Genomic DNA, 13,183 nt, shown 5'->3' with positions numbered 1-13,183 from the left:
TCATCTAGATTATTCAAATAGACTTCTAATTAGTTCCTTTTCCAAAGCCTCTCACCATCTCAGCCTATCCATACTGATGTCAAAATCATTTTCCTTAAGTGTGTATGTGACAATGCCAATCCTCCACTCAACCAGCTTCAGTGGTTCTCTGTTGTCTCCAGGATCAAACATTAAGTCAATTGTTTAGCACCGAAATCTCCTTTTGACTATACCCCAACCTCACTTTCCAAAGTCACTGCAGGAATTCAACAAATAGTCATTGATAATAGATTTCAGCAAAGACTTAAGGGTCTTTCATGTGTTCCTTGTGAACAAGATAGAAAAGAAATAGGGACTAGATGACAATAATTTGATGGATTTGGGCCTAATTGGATAAGCAGACCTAAAAGATTCCCATAAATGTTTCCATGTCAATTTGTAGGGAGATTTTTAAAGACATGCCCCAAGGATGGCCCAGTGACAGTGAAGTGTTTGTGAATGAAGACATAAATGGTATGTTTGTCTAATTGTAGATAACCCAAAGCCTTGAGTATTTGTTAACATATTAGATGACAAAGTTGAAGGCCAGAAAAATCTTGGCAGGCTAGAAAGATGGGACAACTCAAAAAAGCTGAAATTTACAAGGGATTAATGTAAAGTCCTACATGGGACCAAAGAATCAATGTCACAAGTATAAGATAAAGGCAGCATAGTGAGATAATATTACCTATGAAAAGTATTTGAGGTTTTAACAGACCATTTACAGCATATGAGTGAGTCAACAGTGTAATATAACAGCTCCCAAAGCTAATAATGCTTCTCTAGGCTAATATTTTGATATTGTTCAGTCGTTCAATCATGTCTGACCCTTTGTGATCCCCTGGACCATAGCATGTCAGGTCCTTCTACTCACTACTATCTCTAGAAATCTGTCCAATTTCTTGTTCATTGCTTCCATGACACTACATTTCCATTTCATCCTCGGCCATGCCCTTCTCCTTTTGCCTTCAATCTTTCCCAAAACAAAATTTCCAATGAGTCCCATCTTCTCATTATATGGTCAAAGTATTCAGCTTCAGTATCTGTCCTTCCAATGAATAATCTGAATGAATTTCTTTCATTATTGGCTGATTTGTTCTCTTTTTTCTCCAAGGGACTCTCCAGAACCATAATTCAAAAGTATCAATTCTGCAGCACTCAGTTTTCCTTATAGTCCAATTCTCACAGTCACACATACCTACAGGAAAAAATCATAGCTTTGATTATGTGGACCTTTGTCTAGTATAGAGAGGCATAATGTCCAAGAAAAGTGACTGTGCTCTGCTTTCATCAGGCCCTGTCTCGGGTACTATGTCCATACATAGGTAAGCTGGGAAAGAAGAAGGCATAAAGAGAGAAAGGACTATAGGGTAATCATGTGAAAGAACTGGTCATATTAATCCTGAAGAAGACTCAGGGGGATATGATAGCTGCCCTCTAAGTGTATAAAGGACTGTCATGAGGAAGAGTGTTTAGATTTGTCTTCCAGAGAACAAAAGGAGGAGCACTAGGTAGAAATAGCAGAGAGGCAGATTTAGCCTCAATAGAAGTTAACCCTCTCAGTTTTAGAACTTCTACTCTGGGATCGATTGGCTCTGTAAGGTCCTAAAAACTTAAATGGCTTAACACTGTATTAATAGTTTCGGTTTACCCTGTGTATCAGAGGCAGCTAAGTGGTACATTGGATAGAGTGGTGGGCTTGGAGTCAAGAAGACTTAAATTAAGGCACTAAGTGTGTTACCCTGAGCAAGTCACTTAACATCTCTCAGCCTCAGTTTTCTCAACTATAAAATGAAGGGGTTGGACTCAGTGGCCTCTAAATTCCCTTCCAGCTGTAAATCTATGACATTGACTACTTTTGACATGCCATCCATCTGGGTGAGCTTGTTATCTACCTTGCCACTGAATATACTCTCTCCCAGACTCCACTTTCTACCTCTTGCTTTGGGCATATTAATCAAATCAATACTATTGCTGTTTCTGGAAAAGGCATGTCAACAGATTGTCCTATCAATTCCTATGTCTTATCATTCCTATGATTCCTAAGGCTACAACTCCCTCCCTGGCCACTACTCCCACATATATGAGGCATCTCTCTATAGGAATGTAAGTTCCTTGAGGGCAGAGACTATCTCACTTTTGTATTTACAACCCCAGCACTTAATATGTGCCCAGCACATAGAACTTAATAAATGTTTTTCCATTCATTTTTCATTCGTAAGGAAAATATTCCCTATATTATGCACTATATAAAAGTAAGATGGAAGAAGCAGGAGGCCATCCCCTCATTAAAGATCCTCAAGAAGAACCTGACTAACCACTTTAGGGTGATGTTATGACATTCCTTATTCAGAGGATATTTGCTTAGATATGGTGTTGAGCTTGTGCTAGACCAAAGTTGATTGTCAGTGTGAACATTTACACCTAGAAAATTGACAAATGATACAAATCAGGGCCTGATTTATTGTTTTATTGATTTCTGGACATGGCAAATCTTTAATAATGCAGATTAAACTTAAGAGTGGGATGAGTTAGTAGATTTTTTTTGTTATTTCCAAATCCAGTTGTTAAATATTTACCAGCTTACTGCTGTATGGGATAGGCTGAATGATCACTTAGAGCCCATCCAACACTAGGATTGTGTGTATCATATTTCTGATCAATAATTACACAAATAATTTTGTTCTTATGGCCCCAGTGCCTAGAGGAATGCCTATCACATGGAAAGTACTTAACAAATGTTTGTTGACTGATTAATTGATCAAAAGCCCAATTGAAAGGAGAAGAGAATGTGTGATGCTGTAAGAGAAAATTGGAACAATGATATTGAGTTTGGGATTCACCTTCTAGCTGTGAATTTCATTTGATTAGGGCATCCAAGAAATAGGAAACATGTACATATACAAAACAGGTGCCCCTGGTTCATTTTCTTTTGATGTACTTTCCATGCTACTTAGGTAGTACATCTTAGTCAGCCTTATGACAGGTAGCAATTTCAAGATTACATAACCAGAATGCAAATTGTCTCATTTACATTGATTTATTTGTATAATCAGTTCACTTCAGGGCTGGACTATTGTTTCTCCATGAAGCTAGTTGTTGGGTTGTTTTTTTTTTTGACTGCTTGCCCAGTCACCCCTCCTTAGCAAGAACATTAATTGTGGGCCCAATGAGCAAATATTGTGGAAGGAGGAAGTTCAGCAATGGGTAATGACAGGCTGAAACCAAAATAGAAAGGTATACGTGCTTCTTAATGCTTGTAAAAACCATTGAGAGAGATACTAACAAGTATCTTTTGTCTTTATCATGAGCTGTATTGTCCTTGCTGGGTGATGTATCCCTATTCAATTTAATTATGTCCAACAAAGCAATCCTGTGAAATAAACATAGAAGGTCTTCACATCACCATTTTACAGATAAGAAAACTGGAAAAGAGAGTACGCTGATAAATATACATAGTCATAACTAGGAATTTAGCCTTCAGGGCAAGGTGCAGGAGGGGCACCTTCAACTGAGGGGAATTAGGGGGAGAGAGGAATCAAGGCACTGCTCCATGTGTGTAATGTAAGTCAGTACCAGGTCACTGATGAGAAAGCTGCTGGGAAGGGAAGAGGGTGGTGCAAGGGAAGAGCATTCCCACAACAGAAGTATCTAAGTAATTTCTTCTTTTAAAAACTACCACTAACTGGGTGCTAAGTTCTACCATTTCTAGCAGCTCAAGGGCAGTCACTCCATCCTAACTTCAACTCTGTTTTTACCTGAGGTTATATATACACCTTCTTAATGACAGAAGGGGGCCTAGGACTCAAGTTGTACCCTAAACTACACCACACGGTCATTTCTTCTTCACTAGTAGATACATACAACTCACCCCTCAGCTATGACTACTACACCAAGAAGAGCAATCATGAGGACAGATACAACAACAACAGTAGCTAACATTACATGGATTGGAAGCTCCTTGAGGACAAGGACTGTCTTTTGCCTCTTTTTGTATCCACAGTGCTTAGCACTGCCTGGTATATTAGGTGTTCTTTTCATTGTCACTGAGATGTTTCAGTCATGTCTGACTCTTTGTGACCCCATATGGGGTTTGTTTATTTTTTGTTTTGTTGGGCTTTCTTCAGGCAAAGATACCTGAGTGGTTCGTCATTTACTTCTCCAGCTCCTTTTATTGATGAGAAAATTGAGGCAAATAGGGTGACGTGACTTGCCCAGGGTCACACAGCTGATAAGTTTCTGAGGCTGAATTTGAACTCAGGAAGATGAGTCTTCCCAACTCCAGACCAGGCACTCTCTCCACTGTGCCACCTTGAATGGCACATGGCACTTACTGTGCCATCTTCAGCACTTTACAGTTATTGTCTCACTGGATCTTCACAACCACCCGGGGAAGTACTTGTAGGTAGGTAGATTATGAAGGAAGGAGAAATAAAACCAGGATAATGACAGGCTGTGTTTACATACCCTGTTGCTACAACCATTTGAGCTAATATGGTCATTAACCAACACAGTTTAAGAGGTCAGCCCAGTGTATCTATCTGTCTGTTTGTTAAAAAAAAAAAAATCAACAGATGGACATGCCCTTGTACAATCAGCCACTTGGGTTGCTGTAATACAGGAAAGTAAGATGGATAAGAGAAAAGCCTGAGTCAACAAGCATTTATTAACACTTACCATGCAGGGAATTGTCCTAGGTCCTGGAAATATGAAAACAATCACAAAATATGTCCATGCCCTTAAGAAGTTTACATTCTACTGGAGGAAAATATGTATACAGATAAGTAAATACAAAATATGCACATAGCAATGCATGGGAGGAGGAAGAACTAACAACCTGGGGGATGAGGAAAGGCTTCACATAGAAGGAGGCATTCCCACTGAGACCTAAAATGACCTTATAGTGTTCTTAGAAGCAGAGGTGACAAGAAGGTGCAGGACAGGCAGTGCAAAAACCCAGAGATGGGAGATAGAATAAGATATACAGGGAATAGGAAATGGACCTGTTGAGCTGGAATATAGAATGGTGGGGGAAGCTGACGTGTGCAATGTGTCTGAGAAGATGGGATGGACAATGATTGTGAAGGACTTTAAATTCCAAAAATTAAGTTTCTTGGAAGCTAATCATAAAGCATGGACTAAAGGAACCTTCGCATATTTAAGTCTCAAATGATAAACTAACTGAGGTTTCCCAGAAAAGAGGAAGTTTATTTTTATGAAAATAATTTTTCATTATTTTATATGTTTTTTTAAAAAATGATATGAAAGAATCCAGAAGAGAGTGTGTTGCTTTAGATAATTAGAATGTCATCATTTTAATATATAGAACCTGGTAATAAGCCTTAATCAAGAAATTCATTTTTTTTATTTAAAGCAATAAAAATTCAACTGATTCAGTGATGAGTCAGTTTTTTGGCAGGCACACCCTACACATCACTATATCCTCAGAATTACCTCTAAAAAATTTTAATTGGAAAATTCAATCAATCAGCTCTCTCAACAGCTCCAAACAACCAACTTAACTGGTTATTTTTATTGATGTGATTAGCTCATAATAACCCTCAAAGACTCAAATGGATTAAGGAAGTAGATATTTCTTCTAACAATACAGATCCCAACCTGTTCATACCTGCCCATTCTAGGTCCTGGTTCTCCCATATGTTCACCATAAAGAGTCCACCCAAAGTGCTGGTGGCCTTCTACACATTTTGCCCTGCATACCAATGGAGGACAAGCATTGCTCATCAGTTACTCCAGCCCCCACTGTCCCATCTCCTTGTTCAATAATACATTTCTTTGACATCTTCCTCAAATGGCATAATATTTGTAAAGTGCTTTTCAAAACTGAAAGTGTTATATAAATGCTAGTTATCATTATTAACTATAATGATTATTATTAGGTATATGTTTCTACTCATACTCATCATGAACTTTCCATCACCCTCCAAGTGACATTCATTTTTAGTTCTCTAGACACTGTTGTTTTCCACAGTCAGCATCCATATAATCAATGGTAATATCAATAGCTGAAATTTATGGAACATGTTGGAGTTTGTGAAAGATTTTCTAAGATATTATCCCATTGGAGTCTCACAATTTATCAGTCAAATGATGATGCTTTCTGAGTCCTTGTCATCCTTGACCAATCTGCTGCTTTTGACCCTATAAATTCATCTCTCCTGGATGTTCTTTCTTCTCTGGGTGCTCATAACAATACTCTCTCCTGGTTCAATGCCTCATCTAGGTGGTGTAGTGGATAGTGTGTTAGGTCTAGACTCAGGAAGGCTTGATTTCAAATATGGCCTCCAACACTTACTAGCTATGTGATCCTGGGCAAGTTACAACCTCTTCCTGCCTCTGTTTCCTCAACTATAAAATGGGGATAATAATAGCACCTGCCTCCTGGGGTCTTACAAGGATCAAATGAGATAATCTTTGTAAAACACTTAGCATAATGTCTGGCATAAGTCGGTATTTAATAAATGTTTGTTTCCTCCATTCCTTCCTTCTTACCTGCCTGACCATTCTTTGTGAATCTCCTTTATGCTCCCTAACTATGGATATTCCCCAAAATTCTATTTGGGGCCTTCTTGTCCTCTCCTTCTCTGATTTTGTAACGTCATCAGCTTGCATGAGTTCAATTATCATCCCTGTGACAGTTCTATATACCCAGCCCCAGTCTGTTCCACAAGTTTCAGTCTTAGATAATCAATTACCTATTGGACATGGGGTTTTATACAGAGAAAGACAGAAGGGAGGTGGATTCTCCAACATGGAGCTGACAAATCCCAGCCACTTCTGAATCCTTCAATCAGAGGTCAATGAAATCCAAACTTGGCTGGGGTTGATAGAATTCCTTTAGAGTTAGGGCCTGGACTCATGAATATTCATCAGTAGCTCTAGCTCTTTCATCCTACTTCTCTTTCACTGGGTGAAGAGGGCAAACTCATCAACCTGCCTCAGCCATTATCGACCCTCCAGTTCTGACAGTAGGCAAAAAACAAAAATGAAAAATGAGACATGCCAAAGAGTCCCAAGACATTAAATGGCAAATTATGCCATAAACTCCAGGTAGAGTTATGCTTAGAGATGATTTGATTAGTGATTCATTCAAAAGAATCAAGCCTATGTGCAGATATGCCTGAAAATGGCAAACAGAGCATTTTTTTCCCATTTACACTGAAAAGTCAGGGTATCTCTCTAGGATACAGCCCTGACAAGTCCTCTTTAGCCTTAAAACTCTAATGTCAATTATTGTCCAGATTCAAAGTGGACCCCCAAGTTGTTCCTGACTCACACGTGAATTTGGATGTTCAATGCTGTCTGACATCCACAAAGCTTGGACATTATAATATACAGTAGAGGGTAGTCGAGGGAAAGGGTGGGGTTAATTACATAATCTTATTGTTCTAAGTAAATATACACTTGAGCTGTATACTTACTTCCCACTGATATGCAGCTTTATGAGATACCACAAATGGATGGACGACAGGGTTCGAATTAATAATGACAGGATCTCCAACTAAAGTGTCATGATGAGAAACAGCTGCAGTGATTGTGGTAACCAGCGTACTTTCTGATGCATTTTCCAGAAGAGGCCTGGCCCTCTCTACAGTTAAATTCAAAAAAGCTTGGCATCCTAAGAAAAAGCACAAATGTTTCACTTTTTTTTTAATTTCCCTTTCTCTGAGGTCCATGCTCCCCCCTTGAAATAATATTTAAAAGTTCTAAATCAAAAATACAGCAAATACAACAAAATCTGCCTGTATCTCTTCAAATATAACATTAAATTGGTCATATTTCCCCATTCCTAAACCTCATCCAGACCCCACCATGGAGGGTGGAGTAGACTGGGAGCCTTTCCACCATCCTCTCCCTGAATTCTGGAGTCTATTCCATTCTAATTCTAAAGCCCTTCCAGCTCTCCCCAGGAGAATGAGTCAGACATAGCCAGCTTATCAGCAGTGGGAAATGTTTTGATTCCCTACCCTGCTCCCTGACCCACACCAACCTCAGCCGCACCTTAGCCACCACCTCTCAAGAGCACAAGAAAGAAAAAATCCTTAGTTAACTGCTGAGTGAAAACACATCATCAGTGGTAAACACTCTCTCCTGTTACCTTCAGTACAAAACAGGATTATATCTGTGATTCCAAGGCAACACAGAAACCATGGCAATCTTCTCACTTTTCTTAGTAGGAGGAGCAAAAGTTGCATTCGAATTCTGATGTGATGTTTAAGTATCCTTCAGGTTCTTAAACTCATATAGTTTCATTTATGCGAAACAATAACTGTATGTAAAGCAGGTATAAATATTATGGCCCCTGTTTAACTGCTGAAGAAGCTAAAGGTCAGAGAGCATTCCATTGCTGCCCATGGCAATGCAGTTGGTGTCAGAGGCATGATCTGAACCCGTCTCTTCCTGACTCAGAATCCATGCATGCCTCTATCCACTATGCCAAAATGCTCATATGAATTCTGCCTTCATACACTTGTTCTCATTATTAATTACATTAATTATGTTCCAGCAAAAGCATAGCATAGTAGGTAGAGAGCTGACCTTGGAACCAGGGAGACTTCTGGGCTCATGACTTTCCCAGAAACAGGTTCTCCTGCTCTTACCCTGAGAAAATTGTGTAAGCAGCGCACATTCTGTGCATTCTCATAAGGACTGGCCTCGTTGGCCAGTGCCCTAATATACACACAAACCTGTGCTTCTGGGCTGGTCGGTCTCTCTCTGTCTCCTTAGATAGCCAGATGTTCCTCCACTCTCAAGCATTCACCATATTAATGCTCAAAGTACTGCAGACTTTGAGCAGCTCCTGGACTCAAGCAATCTACTAACCTCACGGTCCTGAGCAATAGAGACCACAGGGAAACACCAGCATGACCAGCATTTTTATTCCTCTTCAACCAATAGTCAGTCCTTAGGAAAGCAATGTCATATATTGGACAGAGCCCTGGTTTGGGAGTCAAGACCTGAGATAGAGTCCTAGCTCTGACATAGCAATTTTGTGACGTCAGGCAAGTCAGTTAACTTCTGCGATCACCTAACTTCACGAGAGGAGTTTGCATTAGATAACCTCTTAATTCCCTTTCACCTCAGGCAGACTGTGATTCTGTGGGCTGACTCAATATGTTAAGCTTTATAAACCATTTATATCTCAGGGTTAGTTTTCCAGCTGACTTGATGATGTGATAAGGTTTCAGGGATTCGGTGAGTAGTCAAAATAGGAGGGATGGTTTTAAAAAAAGAAAAGAAAAGAAATAAAGGAATATTGAGACATAAGCCCAGGATCATAGGATCTGGAACTATAAGAAAACTTAGAGGTCGCAGATGATTATATACTAGATCTAGAAATTCAAGGGACCTTACAGATTATCTTACAGAGGAGAAAACTGAAAGTGGAGAGAAATTAGATGACCTCCCCAAGGTCACACAGCTAATATGTGACAGAGCAGAGATTTCAACCTGTCACCTGGCCCCCAGTTCCACAGTTCTTTCCACAACACATTCTACTTCACAATTTTGCCTAGGGATATCCCTGGAAGGCCACAGGATCATAGACTGAGAGCTAAAAGGAAACTTAGAGGGCACTGAATCCAACCTCCTCATTTTACAGATGAGGAAACTGAAGCAGGTAAAATTACTTTCCCAGGGTCACACTGTCAATAATTGAAGCAGAATTTGAACTCATCTTCCTTTAAGCTCAGTACTATCTGCTGTACTACCTGGCTCCCTCTATGAGGGAAGATGCTATTATATGATCAAAGACCACCATTCTTCCTTGGAGAAAGATACTCTAACACTAGGTCTCACTATGGAGCCCAAGGATCCTGCTGTTCTTGGCGAGTCAGAGACCTGAATTATATAGCAAGACAAATTAGACCCATAGTCTGAGGGCAAACTGATGGGGCCAACTGAAAAGCCCATGTTCTTATCAATGCTACCCTTGGGAATATAGGTAAGATCCATACGAATAGTTCATGATTATGCCACCAGTTAGAAAGAAATTCCCTCATGGGAATGGAGTTGGGGTAGCAACTCTTCTCCAGGAAAGTTCACTCACTCTATCTTGTGTTGCTCTCAGAGCTTTCCCATACCTTCTTGCCACAAGAGGTACTCAAAAATACACAGATTAGTGTCCACTGTGAGTGTGTTTCAGAAAAGGTTTGATCTATCAAATGCAGTTAACAGAATCACAAAACATACTTTAAAAAGAACTCAAGTCAACTCCAGCCTAAACCTAAAAATAGATAACAGACTGACAAGTGATAAAGAAATTCAGTGAGAAACTACAATGACTTCTCCTACCCCAGAGTGGCACAGATGATTGGCCAGAAGTCCACATGCTATAGGAAAGGGAGGGGCCAGCAAGGCTACTGCCACTGATGATGTTTGCCATTAAAGGCAAAGGACCAGCTCGACACCAGGGACATATGAAACCTGCAAGACTCTGTGTGCAGAGGCAACAAAAGTGGAAGTCCTCCTGAGAAACCCTCAGAGAGGTCAGAAAGCCCCAGAACAAGGACCTTGAAGGCCTGAGAAGACGCAGCAAACAGTGAGGCAACAGCACACAGAACAGGACAGCCCAGGCCCAGAAGCTCAAGGTCCCTAACATACTATCTGCCCTAAGGTGCCATAGAAAGTTCTGAAGACAGCTGGTGGCAAAATGGATAGAGAGCTTGGCCTGCACTCTGGGACACATGAATTCAAATCCTGATTCACACACAGTCTATATGATCCTGGGCAAGTCACTTAACTTCTGTTGGCCTCGGTGTTTTCAAATGTAACTAAATGAAATGAAACAAAATCAAAAAGTAGAGATATTAGAAGAAAATGTGAGATGTCTAATATAACCAAAAATAATTAACTTGCAAAACAGGTCAAGGAAAGATAATTTAAGAACACTTAACTCCCTAAAAATCATGATTTAAAAAATTAGAAGTCAATGCCAATCATGCCCCGCTAAAGTGAGGCAGAGGAGGAGGAGAAGGATTGGCCGTTCTTCTAGGTGCCTAACAAGAAGTCTGGCTTTTCTAGCCTCAGCGCTCCAACCATCTAAACACCTGGCCACATGTCCTCTAGTCTCCCCAGAAGAGTGGCTTGGGGCAAGGGGGGAGGGGAGAGTTGTTGAGCCACCATCATAAAACTGTACCACTCTGTGGTCACCACCACTACCACCATGCTGCCATTTCTCCCTTCTCAGTCTGTCCCCCTTCTTCTCTTTTTCCCTTGGGCTCTTTTTAAAATCCTACACCAGTCTCAAGTTATTTCCTTGCCTCAGAGGATGAGTGAAAAACTCCAAATCTCAGTAGCTAATATATATATATATGGATCCAGCCTATTGCCCAACTCTAGGGAAGGCATTATAAGACTACTTACTGGAATGATAATAAATATTTCCATTTCACTTAATATATTGCCCAAATGATTCAGTTGCATTGGACCCAATCTCCTCTTATCACACTGAAGATTTTGCTTTGCAAACAAGAAATATCTTCTACTCTCAAAAAAAGCAAGTTCATGTTATGCCTTAAGGAGACAAATCACCTGAAAATTGCATGAACTTCTCCCTCTTTACAATTTTGAAATCCGTGGTAGGTTAGTGCATCCTACACCTCTGGAAAACAGTCAGGGTTATCATCAGTGTGGCCAAGTTATTCCATGCCTAAGGCTATCATCTCCTTCTCTCATCTTCTCCTTCTTCTCCCCACGAGGTCACTGACAAATGAATGCCTTCTACTTCTACTACCAGACTGCCTGGGGGCAAAAATCTAATCCTGGTATATAAATGGACAGGAATAGTGAGTGACCTCGGCACCCCAACCTCCATCTCAAGGTGTCCTAACAACAGAAGATTCTTTGTCTACCGTATATCAAGCACTACTGTTGGCTGGTTTTTGTTCTTTGTTCTCTAGGAGGAGCAAAATGATATCACTGTGCTATAGTCAAGTTACAGTGTGTCCAGCTATGGCTGATCAGACCAATACGAGCTTGGAATGTTCTACCACAGGTGGGGCACAAATAGCTCAAGGGAACATTTAGGGTGGATTCCTAAATTTGCACATCTCATGTTTCCTTTGAGCTACTTTAATTCTGCTTTGCTCATAGAGCACATCACCTTCTCTGATGAGGACACAACATGCTGGGAGGTCCTGTACCAGTGTCTCTCATGTCACACAATCAATTCCAAAGTTCTTAAGGAAAGACCTTGAGAGTGTCCTTGTGTTGTTTCTTCATGCTTGCCCTGTGTGAGTTCTCCATAAACATAAAATAGTCTTTTAGGCAAGTGTTTCTTTGGCATTCAAAAAATGTAGCTACCACCCTTCCCCAGGGTTCTGGATGAGGGATGATGCCCTCAAGCTTTCCTGCTCACCAGTGGAATGAAACAAGGCCGTGTGCTTGCTGCCATGCATTTTAGCATGATATTTGCAGTTACGTTGGCAAACGCCTTCAATGAGGACAAACATGGCCATCAAGGTCAACTGCTGCACTGATGGTGAATTCTTGACCTTGAAAAGGCTACAAGCCAAGACCAAAGCGCAGGAAATGTTAGCGTTTGATTTTTTGTTTGCAGATGATTGTGTACTCAATGCAGCCTCTGAAGCTGAGATGTAACAAAGTATGGATCAATTCTCTGCTGTCTGTGCTAATTTTGGCCTAACAATGAACACCAAGGAAACACAGGTACTCCACCAGTCAGCATCACAACATCCATATGAGAAACCACAGGTTACAACTAAAGGAGAAGTTTTGAATGCTGTAGATATGTTCTTTGGCAGGATATTTTCTGGGGATGTATACACTGCTAAAGAGGTTGAAACACATATTACCAGAGTTAGCTTGATATTTGGGAGGTTCCAAAGAAAAGTTTGGGAAAGGAGAGGTGTTAGAACTGAAAGTCTACAGAGCCATTATGCCTCATTGTTGTATGCCTGTGAAACTTGGACAGTCTACCAGCACCAGGAAACTGAGCCTCTTCCATTTGAATTATCTTAGAAAGATTCTAAGAATCACCTGCAAGATAAGAGACTATGTTCTAGGCAATAGATGTACAGATATAAAGAAGGCAACAATCCCAGTTCTCAAGGACCTTAATTCCTAACTGCAGAGGAAAAAACACTGAACTTAGAATCAAGAGGACTCTGCCTATATGACTAAG

The 13,183-nt window shown here is 40.4% G+C and overlaps 1 protein-coding gene across 6 annotated transcripts in view; it reads right to left on the bottom strand.

The window, feature by feature from the left end:
- Positions 1-13,183, bottom strand: part of LOC140497623 (cadherin-related family member 3-like) — a 111,262-nt gene that overhangs the window by 84,086 nt on the left and 13,993 nt on the right. For 5 of the 6 annotated variants that reach the window (XR_011964795.1, XM_072598776.1, XM_072598777.1 and 2 more), the window contains one exon: positions 7,461-7,657. The exons of the other annotated variant lie outside the window; for it this stretch is intronic. Coding sequence is in view for 2 of the 5 variants with exons in the window: in XM_072598776.1 (XP_072454877.1) it covers positions 7,461-7,657 (197 nt within the window). In the remaining 3 variants the exon portion in view is untranslated. The remainder of the gene's footprint in view (positions 1-7,460; positions 7,658-13,183) is intronic. 6 annotated transcript variants of the gene reach the window in all.

Source organism: Notamacropus eugenii, chromosome 3 (assembly GCF_028372415.1).
Source record: "Notamacropus eugenii isolate mMacEug1 chromosome 3, mMacEug1.pri_v2, whole genome shotgun sequence".
Lineage (NCBI taxonomy): Eukaryota > Metazoa > Chordata > Mammalia > Diprotodontia > Macropodidae > Notamacropus > Notamacropus eugenii.
Note: the sequence above shows the minus strand (reverse complement) of the source record. Positions and strands in the feature narration are given on the sequence as shown.